This window comes from Melospiza melodia, chromosome 5 (assembly GCF_035770615.1).
Source record: "Melospiza melodia melodia isolate bMelMel2 chromosome 5, bMelMel2.pri, whole genome shotgun sequence".
Taxonomy (NCBI): domain Eukaryota; kingdom Metazoa; phylum Chordata; class Aves; order Passeriformes; family Passerellidae; genus Melospiza; species Melospiza melodia.
Genome location: NC_086198.1, coordinates 37,946,987 through 37,966,764, shown reverse-complemented (window position 1 = coordinate 37,966,764; position 19,778 = coordinate 37,946,987). Strand labels below are relative to the sequence as shown.

At 38.2% G+C, this 19,778-nt stretch overlaps 1 protein-coding gene across 1 annotated transcript; it reads right to left on the bottom strand.

Moving 5' to 3' along the window:
- Nucleotides 1–177: 177 nt before the first annotated feature.
- On the bottom strand, nucleotides 178–19,738 carry ABHD18 (abhydrolase domain containing 18). Its single transcript, XM_063157094.1, has 14 exons — nucleotides 19,593–19,738; nucleotides 17,392–17,541; nucleotides 16,927–17,035; nucleotides 14,299–14,383; nucleotides 13,717–13,817; nucleotides 11,957–12,035; nucleotides 11,782–11,866; nucleotides 11,289–11,316; nucleotides 9,387–9,525; nucleotides 7,548–7,637; nucleotides 7,158–7,259; nucleotides 5,884–6,262; nucleotides 3,791–3,953; nucleotides 178–2,918 (listed from the first exon to the last, which is right to left on the bottom strand). Exons 3-14 carry the CDS (start codon nucleotides 17,016–17,018, stop codon nucleotides 2,867–2,869), a joined length of 1,395 nt encoding a protein of 464 aa, XP_063013164.1. The 5' UTR covers nucleotides 17,019–17,035; nucleotides 17,392–17,541; nucleotides 19,593–19,738; the 3' UTR covers nucleotides 178–2,866.
- Between the last annotated feature and the right edge of the window lie 40 nt (nucleotides 19,739–19,778).

The window sequence follows — 19,778 nt, the reverse complement described above, 5'->3', positions numbered from 1 at the left end:
AGAAAAACATCAAAGCAGCAGCAGTGTTTGTTGTGAGAAGCTTTTATCATGCCCTGTAGATTACCTGCTCTCCTTGTGCTACAGCCCTAGTAGGGATGGAAAGGATTACAGGATGACAGTGGGATGCATTTTGAACACCTGTTAACAAGAGAGAACAAAACCCCACCCACACCTAAATGTTTTTAGGACTTTTATTGAAAAAATTTAAAACCAAAAAATTACCAAGGGCAGTTTTACAATAAATTTAAGACATACAGAATGGTTTACCTGTTACACAGAAGAAACCTTATTACAATATTTCTCTCATGCAACTCCTGGATTAAAACCATGTTCTCATTTAACATCAAAATGGATTATTTATACTTTCTTAGGATTTAACCTTAAAATATGATTTAAAAAGTCGATTTTCCAAGGGTTAAATACACATACACAGCAAGATTCCCCCATTCCCAGACCATCTCCCTATGTCTGATAAGTGGCAGAAATAAACCACTGAGCTCAATTTTCCTTTTTTTTTTTTTTGTTATTCTAACCTGAGAAATCCCTTAAATAATGCTTACTGGGCTTTCATATTTGGCAACACAACTTCAGTTACAAAGTGCAATTCCTTATTCTTGTCAGAAACCTGTCTTTCAGTGCTTGTCCCAAAAGACACTGTCAGAACCAGGAGTAGCATTTGTCCCAAAAGACACTCTCACAGCAGGATGGCATTATCCTAAACCTCCCCCTGTGCCCTTTTGGTAGGTTAAACCTTGTTAGTAATAGCACTGGGACACTAACCTCAGGATGCAGAGTTCCCATCAGTTGTGTAATTCCCAGTATTGTGCGCTTTGAAAATATTGACTTTGGCATGTTATACTTTGTAGCAGAGTTGATTTTTTTTTGTGCTTACTCCTGGCCTTTACAAAATCTGTCTTTTCTCTCTTGCATTTATTCAAGCCTTTTCCCTTGCCATCAGTTATCTCCCTTTCTCATAGCTGCAACAGAAGCTGGACACAAAGCACACAATTACATTTAAAAAGTCAGAGCTCCAAAAGCTGCTGAACAGCAGACAGTGCTCTGGTAAAGCACTCTCAGTTGATGAATATGCTTGTAAATCCTGTGAATCTTTTAGTCAAGACTCAATTTTAAATTTGTAAGCTTACTAATATTTAATTTCAAACAAAATTTCAAATGTTTGGTGTTTAAATGTGCTAGTCACTTCACACTTGCTCCCCATACACAAAACCAACACTGTCCAAAGAAATAATGAAAAACCACTTGAAAGAAGCAATTTAACTTCCAACAGACTAGAATCTCTTCTATATTTTCAGTAAATTTGTATGTTACATCATTTGGGTTATTCAGAATTGTTTCTCTTCAGTTTTATCTGAACACACCTGATTTTCAAATGAACAGTGATTACTAGTCCTATCTACCTGACTAAAATCCAAGAGAATATATAAACTGAGCTTTGTTTGCTCCATACTCTGCCTACCAAAAACCTTTACAGTAACCATGGAGATGAAAAGTGCTTGATTGGAAAGGTGCAGAAGTCACATATCCTGAGAAATGGCTGCATTTTTTCTGTTTGTTTCAGAATAATCCTGGTTGTAACTGTTCTAAATACTGAAGTGTTTCAGTTTTCAATTTCTCTGCATATTGGTTTTAAAAGAATGTCATAGGAGATTACCACAAAAAAAAAAAAAAAAAAAAAAAAAAAAAAGATGTGGAGAGATACCCACACAGTTGGTACATGACAACCTTTTATTCTGCTGTAATTTGTTGGCATTTTTGATCCCAAAAGAGGAAACAACAGACTTTGGATTTTCTTAAATGTGTTCAAAATCCAAATTTCTTTATTTTCCATCCAATTAAATTAGACAAGTGTTGAAAAATAAGGAGCAAACCTAACTGTTTCAATAACATTTAGTCTCACATTTCTTTTAAATTATACAGTGCAAGTGTATTTTGCATATCAGCACTGAGTGCACTTTAGAAAGGACATCTGTTGAAGTATTTCCAACAGGTCTTTATAGCACCATATAATCTGCTGTCAATTTAACTGCTTAGAAAGTAAAATGATATTTCTATTTCATCTATCAATCCAAAAAAAGAAAATAAACCTGAAAGCTTATGTTATCCAACTGAATTAATGTAAACAATTAATTACCAGACACTTGATTTTCACTTATTCCAGTTTTTTGTTGATGAATTGCTACATGATCCTTCTGTAATGGCACGGTTTAATTCAGTGGCAGGAAAACTTCACAGACGTATTGAATGAAAACATCTCTCTCTCACTTTGACAATCCAAGGAAAAGTCTCTCTTTGCAAGATGTGGTGCTGAGCCCTCTGCTGAGGCTCATTTTCAATTCATAATTGAAGAGAAAAGCAGTGACAAACACAAGAGGCTGAGTGCTGGCAAAGCCACGGCACAACACAACAGGAACAGCAAGGCCATGAGGAAGCGAGAGGTAACCGAGGTATCTGGAACAAACCAAAACTGCACCAAACACAAGGGAGCAGCTTAGCCCACAGCACATTTTACATCCTTCCAATACTTAATTGGTTTGTTTTCTATTGACACAGGATTCAGAATTTATTCAGAATTGAAGGAACACACCACCTGATTAGACATGGAGTACATGAACCATCCATGCACTGACAAAATCTGCTGCTGTTTTTTCACAGGTAACGCTGAAGCAGCTGTGTCAGAATGGCACTGGGTTGTAATGAAAGCAATGCTGGTACTTCACCACTTCTGGTAATTGTTACCTACAACAGTCAGTGACCATCTGCTCAACACTACAAGAGGCTTGTTTTCCAAACATGAGTTCCAGTAAGCTGAATTACAAATGAGATCAGTCTGAATGCATTAGAAAGATCACATGGTGTATTTCTGGAGGAAGCGGTCAAATGCGTCGTAAATTGCTTGTCTGGAACAGGAAAAGAGAACAGAATTTGTATGATCTGGGAAAAGGCAGATAGAAGTGGCATTTTTCCATATATTTACAAATATGTCTACAAAGCTATCATCACAACTTCAAAACAGTGTTCAGTAAAAATGTGGTATCAGGTGGTATTTTCTCCTTCCCTTATTTCTAGGATCTCTCACTTCAATCTAGTAATACATTTGTGTTTCAGGAATGAATGGGACTATTTTCCAACTTCAATGCAACTGGAAATGTAGATGAATTAGGAGTTTTCTACTCAAACACATCATCGACATGCACAGCTTGAAATTTTTGAGCAACTATCATAAAAGTGAGGCTGAAGTTTTAAATAGCAATAAATGACTGGTTAGCATACATTGACCTAATATAGTGCTATTCTTTTTGTTCTCGCTTAGACTTCCTAAATTATGTGTACAGTCTTCCTAATTCCTTGTATTTTAAAATCACCAGCACAAGTATTTAACTTTTTGAAAACTACAGAACTGCCCTCATAAAACTGATCTACATAACTGTCTTTAGAAAATCAAAGCTTGACATTGCTAAGGCACAAATTCATGCAAGTACTACTTATTGAATTTTGATTAAATCTAAAATTTAATTTTAACCCTTTCTGTTCACCTCACCTGAGGAGTCCTTGTTTGAAGAGGTAAGCACTGACATGACCTCCATCCAGATACCTGATTTCACAGCCTGGCCAGATCTCCTGGCCAGAACTGCCCTCATAAAACTGATCTACATAACCGTCTTTAGAAAATCAAAGCTTGACATTGCTAAGACACAAATTCATGCAAGTGCTGCTTATTGAATTTTGATGAAATCTAAAATTTCATTTTAACCCTTTCTGTTCACCTCACCTGAAGAGTCCTTGTTTGAAGAGGTAGGCACTGACATGACCTCCATCCAGATACCTGATTTCACAGCCTGGCCAGATCTCCTGCAGGCTGCGCACGCCGGTGCGAGGGATGTACGCATCCTGCTTGGCTTGGACCACTATGATCAAACTTGGGTCAACTGGAACTAAGGGACAGCAAAGCACAACTGAATTCATCTGGGCTAAGAAATAGAAACACAGCTGAGATTTCTGTTGTCTGAATGCTGTTTTCACAAAAAATTCAATTATTTGAAGCTTTAATAAAATTACATGTTGTAAAGTCTCCAGCAGAATTTATCTGGTTTTGGATGTTACAGTGGTGAGGCCATCAGTGGAAAAACAAACTAGCTTTTACCCTTCCCACCCCTAGAGCAGAAATTCCTCCAAGACTTGTGAAGTTGACAGGAGAATTCTCTTTCCTCTTATCAACAAAACTCTAGAGCATTCGTGTCAGTTCTTTGAGATCCCTTTTTATTGGCAAAAAGAACTATGGAATTCAACAGAGTAGAAGTTTCATATATTTTTTTCCTCTCAAGGAGGAAAAAAGACAGCTTTTCATACAAGAGGTCAGAAAGTACAGCCCATGTTCACTTCCTTTTCTGTTTCCTACATGGTTTACTTGCAATATAAAAATCCCAACATATTGTTATACATATTTATTACTCATAAGCAGAACTGCACCAATCAGATTACTAGCAGGATGATGTTGAGAAAAATAACACCAAAATTATGTTGAACACAGAATATGTCTCCTTCAAAAAGAAAATATGTGATAAGTTAAAGGGTGACCAGCCAAGATGTCTGGCATTGGGGTATCACAAATAATTTAAACCCTTCCTTCTTTCATATTAAATCATATATAGAGAATATGCAAAGCTAAGATAAATTCAAGTCTTCCATTCAATTTTCCATGAAATTTGAGCATTAGGCAGATTTTCTGAAGCTCCAAGGATACCCTGGCAGGGAAAGCAAAGTCTCCCAGAGAATGACAAAACCTGGGAGACTACTGACACAATAGACTCCATCACTGACAAGTGCATCAGGGTCACAGATCCTTTTAAGTTCCCAGAAAGGTCAGTGCTTAGCTAAGTGATACCTGGGCAAGTCTAGATAAACAGGAACGTCTGCACATGGAATAAAACTTACAGGGCTTTTTCTGTCTACTGAAATAACTTTAAAAGCTTTAAGGAAAGCACTTCACTGGTATTCATCACAAAACATCTCTGGCTAGCAGTGAAAGAACCTACACTGGTGTAGATTCCTTTTATTTTGTGTTTCCTTTTATTTATTTGGAACACTTATTTAAATCTAAACACTTGTACAATGGGGTACAGAACGCCAGGATTAAGAAATGAGGTGGCACAGGGGCTCAGTACCAAGAAAGCTTTGACACTAAAAGACAACTGTGTCTGAAGTGAAAGCACGTTGTATGAGATGCCCTCAGCATCAGGTTCATGCAGAGCCAAACCACAAAAGGAATTCTGAGCCCCCACTCCAGCAGAACCTTTTAAGGAGGCTGTAGGAGCAATCACTACATTGCTGCAAAGGGTTTGGCCAAGGAATGCTGGACTACAGCTCCCCCTGTATGCTGTGCCTGTCCTGGGAAACATTCAGCAGCCTGCAGAAGGACCCCCAAAATGTTTTTACTGGCAGTATCATTCAAACTTGAGGCTCAGTTATGCAGGCTGCTTTCTATCCTAAGTCAGGGTGAGATTTCTGCTTGAAAAACCTTATTAATTAAAATTTATTACTCCTAGGTATTACTCACATCACACAGGTGTTTTCTTCCTTTAGATAATACAAATTTGCACTAATACATATCTGAACAAAGCCACTGCAAGGAAGAGGAGAAAAATGTGCAAAGATACGGAAAGGCAATTATTTAATTAACTTTCTCATTAGCTGGCCATCAAGAAGGAACAGACAAACAATTAGGAAATGGAGTAGTAAATAGACACTACAGAATAATGCTCACAATATTTCCATATGTCAGCAAAGATGCCATCAGGTAAGAAAATGCCTTCCTCCTCAGTGTATTGTATTCAGCTTTCCACACTGAAACAAAGAGATACATACCTGGGAAGTTTGCTACGTGGGTACATTCATCCATTACTCCCTTCATGAACATTAAGGATTCTCTCTGTAAAGTGTCACTCCTTCTCCTCGTGTTTATCCTGTGTCCTTGTGGGCTGGTTAAGTTTTTATTGCTACTGCTACTGGTGGAAAAGGTTTGATTTATGCACTGCATTTTAGGAGCATCTTGCATTAAGAGTCCTTCTGAAGAGGCACTTAGAACACTTCTATTTGTGGCAAAGCTGGGAACAGATTCCTTAGATACTGTGTCATTCAAGGACTCAAAGCTGAATATTCTGGAAGTCATGTCCATGTCTGCCAGACTGTCCACACTGTCAGGGAAGTTCTTCACAAAGTCTTGGCCCATCTTGAAAGAATCCGTCTAAACAAAGACAACAGTTAAGGGTTTCTTCCTTAAATCAGTTGGTAATTTTATTTTTAAGATGAGGTCATAATTTAAAAATTTTTTTAAAACTTTAAAAAGACACTACTAGCACTCCTCACTTCTATTTTCAGCTTGCAGGTCATTCAATGAAATCCTGATCATCATAACCTCTTGATAATTTCATTCTACATTTCTGTCAGTTTAAAAGAATGCAGGAGGTTACTTACATATATAGAAGTTTGTGATATAAACAATTGTTTTTCTTTCTATATTAAACTCTGAATTTGTAATTGCAGTCATTTAAGCTTAAATGACCTAGTAATAATAATTATAGAAAAATTAACATATGCAACCAGGTCTAATCTTATGTTTAAGACCGAAAAATTGACAGTCTCTAAATACTAGAGTGACACAAGCTGAACATCTTGAAAAACATTTCTTCTTTTCATTTTGTCTTCTCCATCAGTGTTGGTGGAGTGCATTTGACTTAAAAATGACAAGTGCCCAAGTAACAACTATCTGCTCCTCTTCTGCTGCTGTGAGGTATTAGAAAAAGAACTATGACAAAGGCAAGAATCTTAGGGGAAAAAGAAAAAAAAAAGGCATTTATCAGAATTTTGATAGAACATATTTTATGTTGCAGATTACACTGTGATCAAAGGAAAAGCTTGTAGCAAGGGCTACACTTTAAATTCATTATACAAGCAAAATATTAGTTTTGTTTTTCAAGTTTTTCCTTCAAAGACTAAATTCATCAAAGCATAAAGAAACAACATGCCAGTATGTTCTAGCTAAGAACTGTCTGCTTTTAGTGGAAGTAAAAAGAAGTTGCATTATTTGCTAGATTTGCACGTGTAAATATTAGCAGCTGGGTAAAATAAACCATACTTACTCCACAGTACTCAAGCATTTGAATGATTTCTTCTTCATACACAGTCTGTGTGAAATACTGTTTCTCCAGCTCTCTCCAGTTCACTGCCTTACTCAGCACACCCTGAGATGAAAAACAGAAGTATTCAAGTAAAGTATTACTGGTAAAACCCAGAGGTCATTCTAAAATAACGATACAGGCAGGAAATTCACCTGTTCCTGTCCTGATTTTTTCAGTGCAATTCTGTTCCCAGACAGCCCTCAGAACTATTGCAATCAAAGCACAAGCACATATTATAACACAAGACATGGAATCCCACCTCCCTTGTGGCCAGCCCAAATATTTTAATTTACATTTCTGATAATAATCTAGCATATTAACAAAAAATGTATTTTGGAATTTTTTAATTACCGTAGTGAAGACTGCAGAGGCTGTTGACCAGGAAAGACATGGGATCAATGGCAATGGTTTGGGCCAGTTTGTCACTGCCAGTGAAGCCATCTAGAATCAAAGGCACTTATTACACATTTTAATATTGAATTCACAATATGGTAAAAAGAACTCTCTCATCTTCAGTTTCTTTGTTGACATGGTATTTATGAAACATGTGGTGCCAAAGAGTTAAGGACTGTGGCAGCTGGATATACTTTCACCTGTTTAGAAGTTACTATCTACTCTCCAATGATATTTTAAAAAATAAATGTTGCTCTGGAAAGGACTCATTTCAAGGCTGAATATCATTTGGTTATAAGAATTCCCAATTGAATATTTACTAAATATTCCATTTATTACAATTAAAATTCAATTAATTATATTTGTAATCCATTAATTATCATTATAACTATAAAAAATAATACAAGCTATTACTTGTTTAAAACCATAAAAAAACTTCTAGAAAGCTCCCCACCAAGCTCTTGCAAGTTTATTTCAAGGCAAAACAAAGGCAATCTATGAGAAGGACTATTTAAAATTCTTTACTTTCAAAATCTGTATACAGGAAACAAAATTTGAAGGAGAAGTAACTCAACATGTTAAGAGCACTCTTTTTATGTCCTTTAAGTTTGAATTATTCCTTTTTTAAATTATTACTTACTTTTGCATTAGTTCTCAGAACATATTTTTGTGACTATTCTGTTTATCCCAGAAGAAGCCAAAGCAAGTTCAATGTACAAAACTTCCCCATATGATATGTTCTTGACAAATTTTATTTTATTAATATGAAACACCTCGTGTCTGTTCTAGATGTTCCAATAAGTGGATTTATGCAACTGAACTCTAATTCTATTCTAATTATTTTTATTAATAAAAAGTTACAAGAACCACACATATCTATATTCTGATTCTGTCTAGTAGAAGTCTCTTCCCTTTAGTGGAACTGAATCAATGCTTACAACCCTCCATTGTAAAACACACTCTGTAGAGGATCAACATCAAATATCACCTATTTCACAGAATTTTCTGATTCAGCAGGGTGATGTTGATGTAAACCAAAGGCTCTGTACATTTATGACATTTACAGTTATAAAACTGTGCTTTAGGGGAATATTTTCCTTTTGGGAAACACTACCATTACCATTATTTACTGAGTTCCTAACAAACAAAGGTAGGTATGTTGTTTTAATCAGCTTTGCCCCTGTGTCTCACAGAGCTGTGAGAATCTGCAGAGACACAAGCAGTAACATTTTAACTGTGCATTATTCTTTCCTTAGTGATCCACTGCTGGTTTAGTCTGAGCATGTACAGTGTCACACAGAAAATGTTACCCACCTCACCACAGAAATCCCTGATCAGTACCAATGATCACTGACACCAAAAATCACCTCAATTACAACATGCCTACAAAGAGGGGGCATTTCACACAATGCATTCAAACACAAAGGTTTAAGCAAGAAGAAAGGAGGAAAAGAGGGAGAATTAGCAATCGATCAGTGCAGACTTTCTTTCAGCAAACATTTCTGCCCCCCACCCTTGTGGAAAAAAAAACAATTATGTGAGAAGTTTATATTCTTATTAAGCCTGCTGGGAGCTGGCTGACAAAGGGCTCTATGATTTGTCAGTACATATTAAGGATTATACTAATTCAGCACCACAGAACAGGAGAATTGCCAACAATTTGTTTCTCATGACTCCAAGTGTTTATTTTAAAGCACTTCTGAGATCAACACTGTAAAACAAATTATTTCCGTATGCTACATGATCAAATGAGAAGTTAAAAGAAAAAATTACTGAACAGGAGATATAAAAGCTTACATGTCCTCCCATGGATATTCCAGTCATCCCTAGGGGTCCATAGCCTTCTCTCTCTAGCCAGTGCAAAAGAGCTGCCGATTCTAGAATTAGAGCTCCTCCCATCACAAACAGGTCCGAGACATTTTTTAAACATGACCGTCTTTTCTCCCCAGAAAAGGAAAAGAGAGGGTTTATTTTCTAAGATTAGACTCTGACAGTTCTTATCATTCTATACAGACTTTTATACACAGCTTCAGCACAATCTCAGAGAATTTTGGAGCTGAACTCCTGTTGATTCAACAGGAGGAAAAAGCAAGCCCAGATTTTCTGACACCTGTAAATTTTGTCTAAATGAGGACTAGAGATAGACACCTGCCTATGCTTTTAATATAATATCACTGACAGCTTTGTCTTTTGGAAACAATTACCAACATTAGCACCTCACTAGCAGCAATATTCTGTCCTGTAAAGTTATAACAGATATTTTAGAAATAGAATCAAAGCGATACAGTCCTAGGCATACACTAGATTGTTTGCAGAAACAAGGATTTTTTTTTTCTTATTTACCTGTTTTACACCATTGAAAAATTGCACACAACATTTGAAGAGCAATCAGAATGTCAGCTTTGGAAGCACTCATCAGTGTCACTGTAAGACTGAAACTGTAAAGTGGGAAGTTTGTCACGGTATTGAGAATTCTGCAAAGCACTAAAACACAGAAGACACAAAACAAGTAGAAATCTATTTGGCTGAGCCATCAGAGGGACTCTAAAAATAACAGACCTCTAACTTGGGGAGTGGGGCTGAGGATTTTCAGTACCACAGCCAGGTTACAAAGGGCTCCTGGCCTCTCCTGCCAGCATGCCAGCATCACATTTGCGACACTCTGAAGCACAAGGACAAAGCTCACTGTGAAGTCACACAGAAATGAGCAGAGCTGCTGCAGAGCAGCATTTACAGCCTAATGCAATTCTCTGCTACAGCTCAGTGACATTCCTCAGCCCTCTGCAGCTGCTGTATTTACTGAGCACTGTCACCTGTTACACTGGGGCTGTGTGACCCTGGATTGGAGAGTGACAATCACCTACTGGGGCATTAGAGTCCCCAATACTGGAAATTAACCTACCAATGGATGTATTCCAGCACAAGCTTCCTCCTGTCATTGTCCCATAATCTTACAAAAAACACCTTCTCTGTGTCTTCTAGTCATGTTAAATGTCTGAGTTAGGATTAAAAAGGATTAAAACACCAACTCATGTTTGGACTTTCAGAAATATTGGGAGACAAAGCTTTGCCTCGGACACGCATCCTGCTGAATTCTGATAATAAATCTGTGGTTTGAAAAATGTAAAAACTAAAAAAACCAAGACTGTCAATTGCCAATTACAATTTAAGAAACTGACTGAAGAAATAAACCCTGTAAAATACTGAATATTGCATAGTGTCCTGACTAACAACCAATCAACACCAGGTTTATATGCCTGCAAATTGCTAAAAGGTCTTGGAAAAGCAAAATCATAGCAATTATCATTTATTATGTAAATGATAATGGAAATATGCTATGTGAGCAAAGATTATTCAGAGCTGACTGAAATATAACAGCAGCACTTGTACTGCAGTTGTGAGTCAGGAATATAAAATGGCCCTGGCTTTTACTCACACAAGATGTTTGCATCTCACTCATACTGCAAGTGCATCTTGTGCAAACTTCCCTGATCCCTGAGATCTCCTAACACAACACCCAAAGCAGTTTAGCAAAGAGCAGATGATTTCCAATTTCACATAGGCAGGCTACAAGTGGTTTTTGAAATGTTTTTTTCTTAATAAGCCATCAAAGTTTAAACAACTATTGGCTCAAAAGAGAAGAAAAGAAAAGCAGTATTTTAAACACATGGTATCCATAAATGTAACAGGAATACTTACAATTGATCCTTAGGTTTTCTACAGCCATGTAAAAGATTCCAGTTAAAGAAAGTAAAAAAGGTTTTAAATAATATGGATAAATAGCATGAATTAATTGAAATTTGGAATTTAAACTCCCATTGTTTAACTGTCACTGCAATAAATTCAATCTATTTCAATGATGCAGTTTGCAACATTTTACTGCTGTCAGATATATGGGTAGGAAAAAAGTGTAACTTGAGATCCTATTTAATGAAATAGAATAATATTGCTATACAAGATGACAGAACAAAACTTGATTGTTTTTAAAAAAACCCACCTAAATCTGAAGTGGTAACAGCAAGTTTCTCAGAAGTTACCTGAGGCACCATAGAATTGTGCTTCACATCATGGCCATACTTTCCTAGCTTCTACCCACTGCATACCAAAAAGTTGATATTTTATGAGTGTGGTAACTCTTCTAGCTTCCAGAGGGGACATTAGAGTAACTGCTGTGTTTTCCACAAAAGGATATAGTAAGGATTTTCTAGCAGCAGGGAAGCCATAGAGGCTTCTTTGATCATTGGCCGTGCCATTAACGTGCGTCTCCTCCAGAAGTGCTGAAGACAAGATGCACAAACAACACAGATAAGGCAAAATTTATCATTTCATTTCTCAATAACAATTAATTTTATATTTTCTACACTCACATGGTCTCCAGTGCCTGCTAAATGAATGCACACAGGTCTGTGCTTGCCATTCCATCTTCTGGGTATGATGAACTGAAATCTGTGAGAAAAAACATCTATTTTAGCAGAGTAAGAATATTTATTAACAAGCTGCATCGAGAGAAATTAATTAAAAAGCAAAACCAAAACAACAGAAGTATTTGTAACCCATGCAGGCAAACTGCCAGCAATTCAGCAACATCATTTGTCATGAACACATTCAGCAAACAAAGGAATCTGAAAGTAGGACAGAAGAAAAGCCAAACAAGAAAAGGAGCCAAGATGAAAGATCATGTTCCTAAAAAAGACTACTACCTCATCATCACAATTTAAACTTTGCAGAGTGGAGAAATGCAACTTCAGATAAAGAGCAGCCTAAACAAGCATGTCCAGCTCTCCTAGGCATCATTGCTACTTTTCTCCTGAAGGCACAACAGCTGAAATTGAAGATTAAGATGAGTAATAAATAAAAAAAAGATCAAAATCCCAGCATACAAACCATGAAATTATTCTATACACTCAACAACAATCAATTAATGTCTTCTGCTGCTACTTATTCACAATTTAAACTACTGAAAAAAAAAATCCCTTCTGAGCCACCACTGTTTTCCCCACAAGATGGAGCACTGTTACCTACAAGAGTGTTACACTTCAGGAAATATTCATGAGGGAAATTTGTACATCTTGAGGGAAATTTCAGGGAAATTTGTACATCTTGAGGGAAATTTGTACAACTTTCCAAACTGTCACAATTCTGGCCAAAGTAACAATTATCATAATTGGCTAAAAAGCACAAGAGAGCAGAGATAAGGAAACAATGAGCATACTGCACTGTCCAGTGTGGCACTAATTAGTTTGGTAATGTTAACAAACAGTTTCTTTCTCTAACTAGTAGAGGTAGAACTGATTTCTTGAATCAAGATTTTTCTCACATTCCTTAATGTTCCATGCTTAAGCACACATACAAAAACTAACCAGAATTACTGACAAAATTTCCAATGTCAGTATCAGCTCGATGTTTACATTTAAACTCAACTTTTATGTTTATGTTATGAAACAAACAAAGTCTGGGAAAAAAGATTCATCATGACAGTTCAGCACCAAACTAAAAGCAAACAGAAATTCTGCTCCATTTGCAAACCCACTCCTCATCTGCAAAGAAGTGTTAGTGTGAAACCAGCACTGTTAGGGAGCCTCCAGTTTTCTGTAAGAATGCTTTTTTTCACTTTCTTTTGTTTGTATGCCAAGGAAGAAAGGAACCAGATTCTCTGGCTACAATACAATAAGCTTGTTACTTTATCACACATACAAAATTTTTGTATTCAATGGAAATGGAAAGCTGGAAAGGCTCCTTCAAATACAACACAATATGCTTTGATATGAACAGCTTCTCCTGCTACATATAAAACAATAATTACTGTTCCTCATTTCCAGCATCCCCCTCATTTGCAAAACCCAAACCAATAATTCAAAAAACTCAGGGTATTCCACAGCTTTGTGCAATATGATTTCTACACTAAAAAAAAAAAACCAACAAAACAACCAAAACCAAACCACCAAAGCAAAAAAGTAATACTTTGCTAGTGGATATATTTTTTTAAATACATAGATTGAACTATCACATAAATAAGATTTATTTTAAAGATTGTTTGCATTGCAATCAATTAGCTGCACAATAAAACTACTTACAGACCATTATTTCTGCAGCACTAATTTCAGAAATACCTGCTGGTTTCTCTTACCTTGCTACAAGAGATTCCACTGGCAGGATACCTGGCACACAATGAGCCAAGGGGGAAATGAAGTGCCCCTCAAGGATTTTACAGTCTGATTGCCCCTCAACCTGCAGAAAGAAAGGGACAATAGCAATAAATATTCTGTCAGTCTTTAACTTGCTCTGAAAGCAAATTTCCTAAAGTAGGATTTGTTATAGTATAAAAAGCTTGCTTACAAAACCCCAAAGCTGAGGCCTACTCCTAAAAATTTGTTATCAACAGGGTCAAAACACTTGTTTTCAACTTTGCTTTTATTAAATAACCTTTTACAGGAATCAAACAAAGGTGTAATGCTGCCCCATTTTAAATACATTTGATAACAGACTAAGTTTTGAACGCTTTTTGAGTTTTAACATTTGACATCTCACTGCCCAACTATTGTGGGGAAAAAAAGTATCTGTGCAGGCACTGCTTTAGTCTCTATTTCCTTCCACTCTCTTCTAGCAGCCTATAAAAGTAGCCTGGTGTTAAGCTTCAAGTTATTTCACCTTTATATAGCCTTAGGAAAATAAATGTAGTTAAATCACATCATCTCTTGCTTTGAAGTACCTTGTCAATGAACACTGGGTAATCTTTGGAAACCAGCTTCTGGCATTTTTCCCTGTTTCCAATAATCTTTCTGAATTCAAATATTCTGTTGAAAGGAAACAAGTAGAGAAGATTCAACTTTTAATCTAAAAAAAAAGAAGAGACATATTTATATAAAGTTTCAGGAGCTAAAGTAAGCCACAAACAAAGAAAAGTTATGAAGCCAGCATTGCATTTACAGATTAATCAGGCCACCACAGGATGCTTTCAAGTTAAAAAAAGTCTCAGGAACCTTGCTGGGAAACAGAAAACTAAGAGGCAAATCTGGTTGCTTTCTTCTGCTGGTTAAATGGGCTGCAGAGCCACACAGAGTAAATAAAACAAAACCCTTCTCAGAGGTACACAGTGAGAGGACAAGATTACTGAACGACATGAACATTCAAGAGGCAATGGCTGTGTGCTGCAATGTAAGAAATCCCTCCTGGAGCAAAGTGAAAGATTGCTTTCACAGTTAAGCACATGAAAAAATAACCCAGGGAAACTATAAATGATCTTCATCCTCAAGGGATGAAGTGCCAAGAGACTTGAAGAAACAAAGTCAGCTTGGTTTTGAACAGGGATTTTGACTTGATGCCCTTACATTGGCCCCTTCAACCTTAAATACTCCATAACTTGCTCATTCCTATGCTCATAAATACACATTTTACCTGACAATCTGAGTGAAAAGTACAGAGAAATGACCTCTTCACCTCCCCAACACCACAGAAAACCCAAAGAATGGAAAGAAAATCCAGTTTATCAGCACACAAAAAATAGCTCTAGTTTTAACCTTTGCTTTTCTTATGGAAAACAGCAAGTGCATTAAGTATTTCTGAGCAAGCAAAGGTAAGGATGTGAGATGTGAGTGTGGAGGGTAAGCTAAATGAAGAGATGCTTTGTTTGACAATAAAACTTCTAAAAATACTGCATTTGTTTTTTCTAGAGTTAGGTGCATACTGAAGGCTAAATCTCACCTCTGCTGAGGAATTTCAACCCTTGCTAATGAGTTGAAGACAAAGAGTTTGGATATTACCATTCACCACATCAAGGGTGTGCACACAAAATTTCAGATTAGGCAGAGCAGTCTGTCACTCAGTCTTGGATAAGACTGAATAATGATCACTCACCATCACAGTGATGGGCTAACAAACAAAAATAAAACCCCTCCTCCCACGAGGCAGTGTGAGGAGTCAGGAGAACACAGCATTCCTCCTCCTTCATCCAGGTGAAGCCAGGCTGCTGGGGAACAGCTCATCATCCTCCCAGTCAGGGCCAAAATAGAACAAATCTCTTCCTCTTTTCAGACCAGCTAGCTTGCCTCCTGCTTCCCCCTCACTTTTGATCTGCTGGGAGCGGGGTTTCCCCTGGATGAAGAAGGAACTGTAGCTGCTATCACTGCTGCCACCAGCAACACTCCCCTGCTGCTGTTTGGTGTGGGTGTGATCACCCTCCAGAGCCCAGGCAGGCCTTAAACTGGGGAGCAGCAGCATCAGGCAGAGGCTCCCTGCATGGAGACACATTTGGACTGGAGGGAGATGGAGATGGGGCACTGCAACTTGCCTGTGTCTCACCAGGAACCCCAAGGTCTTTACAAGAGAGGGGTTGATAACATGAAAGCATCCCATTTTGGATACACACATGGAATAGAACACAGAAATGCTGCAATCAAAACAAACCTCACTGGTTTTGGTTATTCCAACCAAAGCCAAGATTCCCATTTTGCAGGAAAGTCTGCTCTTTAAGAGAAATATCAACTGAAGAGACACACAAAGCAATCCAAGTGCCATTTCCACATCAGATCTTGCACATGGACTTAAAAACAAAAAAAAAAACAAAAACAAGCTCCCATAAAACTCCACTGCTATCCAGTGCACAAAATTTTATTTCAGTAGTTTTCAAATGTTTCTTTATTGATTTTCATATACATAAAAGTGAGCTTATTAAATGCAGGTTTATAATTTCTTAACTAAACACTGCACAATGCAGAATATATATACTGTCACTTCATTTTTATACTCAAGAAATACAAATGCTCAACTTTATATACTTAAGAAATACAACTTCTCAACTTTATCTCAATAGTAATTAATAAAAATAATCAAATGCTTAAAAAATTAAGATACTTCAATTTTTTCCTTATTTTAAAGACAACTAAAAAGAAAGACTTTGCTACTTTGGGCTGGGAGAGAAACTTCTGATTAAATCTTACACTTTTAAAACTAATTAGGAAGTTACAGAAAGATAGCAAGAACCACTTTATTGTTAAACAGAAAATTCTTCTGCAGAAATTTGTCAAGTTTTGCTTTTGGAAAACACTTGCAGAGATGCTGTTTCAAGTATGTCATCAGATAAACACCAGTAAAAACTTAGTTGGACACACAGACATTCTCTCAAAAAGATCCTCATTAAACAGGAAAAAAATCCTTTAAAGGCTTCTTTTAAATCCAGTTACTCCCTTGGTACAGAAACACACGATTTCTGGAACAGAACCAACTTCAACACTTTTGCTATTTTAAATACAGGATAGCAATTACTGTTGGTACTTCAAGGGTTGGGTTATTTTCCTTTAATGTAACATTTCATTGATGCTGTTACTTTTGAACAAGTCACCTTTTCAGATCCTCTGGCTTTCCCCATCCTCTGATGAACAGTTTAGTGAGGAGAAGCTTTCGGTACAAGACATCTAATTTACTTACACCCATTAGCAGCACACTGTCATCTGGGGAAAAAGCAGAGGTAAAAACAAGGCAGTTAAAATCCACCTTATTTTATTCATTGATTGTAAGAAAGAGGAAGGAGGGAAGCAGAAGAAGCTTTCTGCTGCAGAGAAAGTTCATTTTTGTAACCTTGCCTTCCTTGGTGCGGTAAACATCCTAATGCTTATTTTATGTGTTCCTTTCCAATTTTGATATTTCTTATCAAACTGATGCTCCTCCCACTCCTTTCTGGGAAGAAATCACACCCTCAAAATCCTTGCCAGGACCATTTCTCTTTCTACAAATACACCAGCTCAAACAGAGCTAAATCTACCAAGATTTTAGGCAAGCTGAGTATTATTTTCAAAGCAATACTTACTGAAGTGAACAGGGAGCCACTGCTGAGCTCTTCCAAGGAAGAAGGAAGAAAAAAAACCAAAACAAATACAACTAAAAAGAAGAATTTAAATCTGGTTTCTTGGTCAGCAGGATACAGGTTACTCAGTTAAAGTCCAGGATCTGTGTGCACCTAAGAAAAGAGCAGATTTAATAATCAAACATTTGGTTACTGAGTTCACTTCAGGCATTTTCTACTATTTGCAGATCTCTCCATACTAAATGTACTCCATAAGCTCATCACACTCCAAAATAGTGAAATTTAATTTCTGGGTTTTTGAAATTTTATTTTCATCCAAAAGCATTTATTCTGCCACACTCCAATATGGTCATTTTTAAAAATAAACTTGTTTGACTACAACAAGTCAAAATTGTGATCAGATTAACAAAATCATTCCTCTGCACTTCTAGAAAGCGAGCATTTAAGAATCAATATACAGCATAAAAAGGAGAACTCTCTTTCTAGAGAAAACCTAGAAAAAATTACTATTAAGAGAAATTATAGTCACTTGAATTTTAGAACAAGCATGCTAGAAAGCCACAATGGCTCTAGGATGGTTCAATCACTACGGGATAAAAACAAATACATGAAATGAGCAGAAAGTCACAGTGGGGATGCTTTGTTTTAAAACATGAAGATGTAGATTTTGCTTTGAGTCCAAAGTCTGGTCTGACAAGCTCTCTGCTGCACCAAGGGAGTGCCAAAACAACTTTCTAGGCAAGTGCATTATATTTAAATGTAATATTGATTGAGGCAAAAGCTTTCTCTCATCCTCTCCTCTGCTTCATTGATGGAATGGAGCCTCTGAAGTAACTCATGATATTTCAATTAATCAGAATCAAGATAAAAGCACTACTGGAAAGAATACAGGACACTAAATCAAATAAAAAAATATTCCTAGTATGTGTAGTATGCTGCACAGAACTTCTCAGAAATATCAGTGAGATAAAAAAATTTGGGAGGATTGCCCCTACTGTATCTCTGTAACAAAAGGGCAGGACATGCTCCAGTCACTGCCCATCCATGCCCGCATGGCTAGACAACTACAAACAATTTTAGTGCCAGGAAAGGCAAATCCAGCTGCTGGAGGCTAAAGTTTTATAATTTCACATCAACAGGAGTATTTCAGCAGTGAGGATTTGAAATGAATGAGAGAATCAGGAAAGGCTGTTTCAGAATTCAGCTTGATTTCCTCCACTTGGCAGCTCCCATGCCACATCCCGATCCCGCTGTGAGACAGGTCAGCTGGAAGCAGTGACCTGCTAACGATGCTGTGGAGCTGTGTGGCCCTAGAGACACGATCTGTGCCATGAATCTTGAATGAATATACTGTTAACACAGAAAGCTTTACATAACTGCGAGCTGCGAATGGAAACCGCAGCAGATACAAAAGCACGCTAAGAAGAAACATAGAAACAGACACATAAACTCATCCAAAACCCAGCACCTAAAAGGTCAGCTCTTGGTTTTCATCCGTGCAAAGAGCTTCGGTTACAAGAAAATCAGCCCTGCAAAGTACAAGGCCCACAGTGTAGTTTCTATTCTATACATGGATGTGAAAAAGCCAACCTGAAAAAGCCACCGAGGCTGTTTTAGAAGGCGGAGCTGCCAACTTCCCTACCCTCCCTCTCTCTATTTAAAAAAACCTCCCTTACAATTAACGCCAGCTCCTTTTCTGATAGAAGAAACGCCTGCTTAGGAATGAAAGAAATCACACAGAAGTCACGCCAAGGCAGACACAAGCCCCACAACAACTCCACAAAACGGGACGGGCACGCAGGAGCCGGAGCATAAACAACGGGGCCTAAAGCAGGGCTGCGAGCAGCTCCCTGCCAGCCTGACCCGAGCACTGCAAAGGGGCAGGTGCGATCTCAAACCTCTGCCATTCCCCGATCTCAAACCTCCGCCATGCCCCCCGATCCCAAACCTCCGCCATCCCCCCCGATTCCAAACCTCCGCCATCCCCCCGATCCGTAGCCCCAGCCCCCGCAGGAAGGGGCGGCAGGGGGCAGGACACGGACACGGCCACCGCCACCCCTCCGCCAGCCTCAGCTCGTCCCGGGCCGGGCAATGCCGTGAGGGGGAGCGGCTCGGGCAGCTCCCTCCTGCCCGCCCTCCGCGGGAGCCGCTCTGGCATCGCTCCCCCAGCCCGGCCCGGCCCGCGAAGGTCACCCGCTGCTCACCCGAAGCGCTGCCGCTGCTGAGGCACCACATAGGAGGGCGGGAGCGGGAATTGGAGGAAGAAGATGAAGAAGAGGAGGAGGAGGAGGAACAGGGGAGGGCGAAGGGCGGGACGGGGACGGCGCGGACGGGACGCGGCTCACGCGCCCATGGCGCTCGCGTTCCGGCGCCCCCTGGCGGCGTGCGTG

What these genes read in the sequence shown, in the direction of transcription:
- ABHD18 (XM_063157094.1), bottom strand. Translation starts at nt 17,018, where the DNA reads ATGGGTGTAAGTAAATTAGATGTCTTGTACCGAAAGCTTCTCCTCACT. An exon ending in ACCCAGTGTTCATTGACAAG is followed by an intron (nt 13,818 to 14,298) that starts GTACTTCAAAGC and finishes TTCTTTCTGCAG; the next exon opens with GTTGAGGGGCAATCAGACTG. An exon ending in TAGCAGGCACTGGAGACCAT is followed by an intron (nt 11,867 to 11,956) that starts GTGAGTGTAGAA and finishes TCTTGTCTTCAG; the next exon opens with CACTTCTGGAGGAGACGCAC.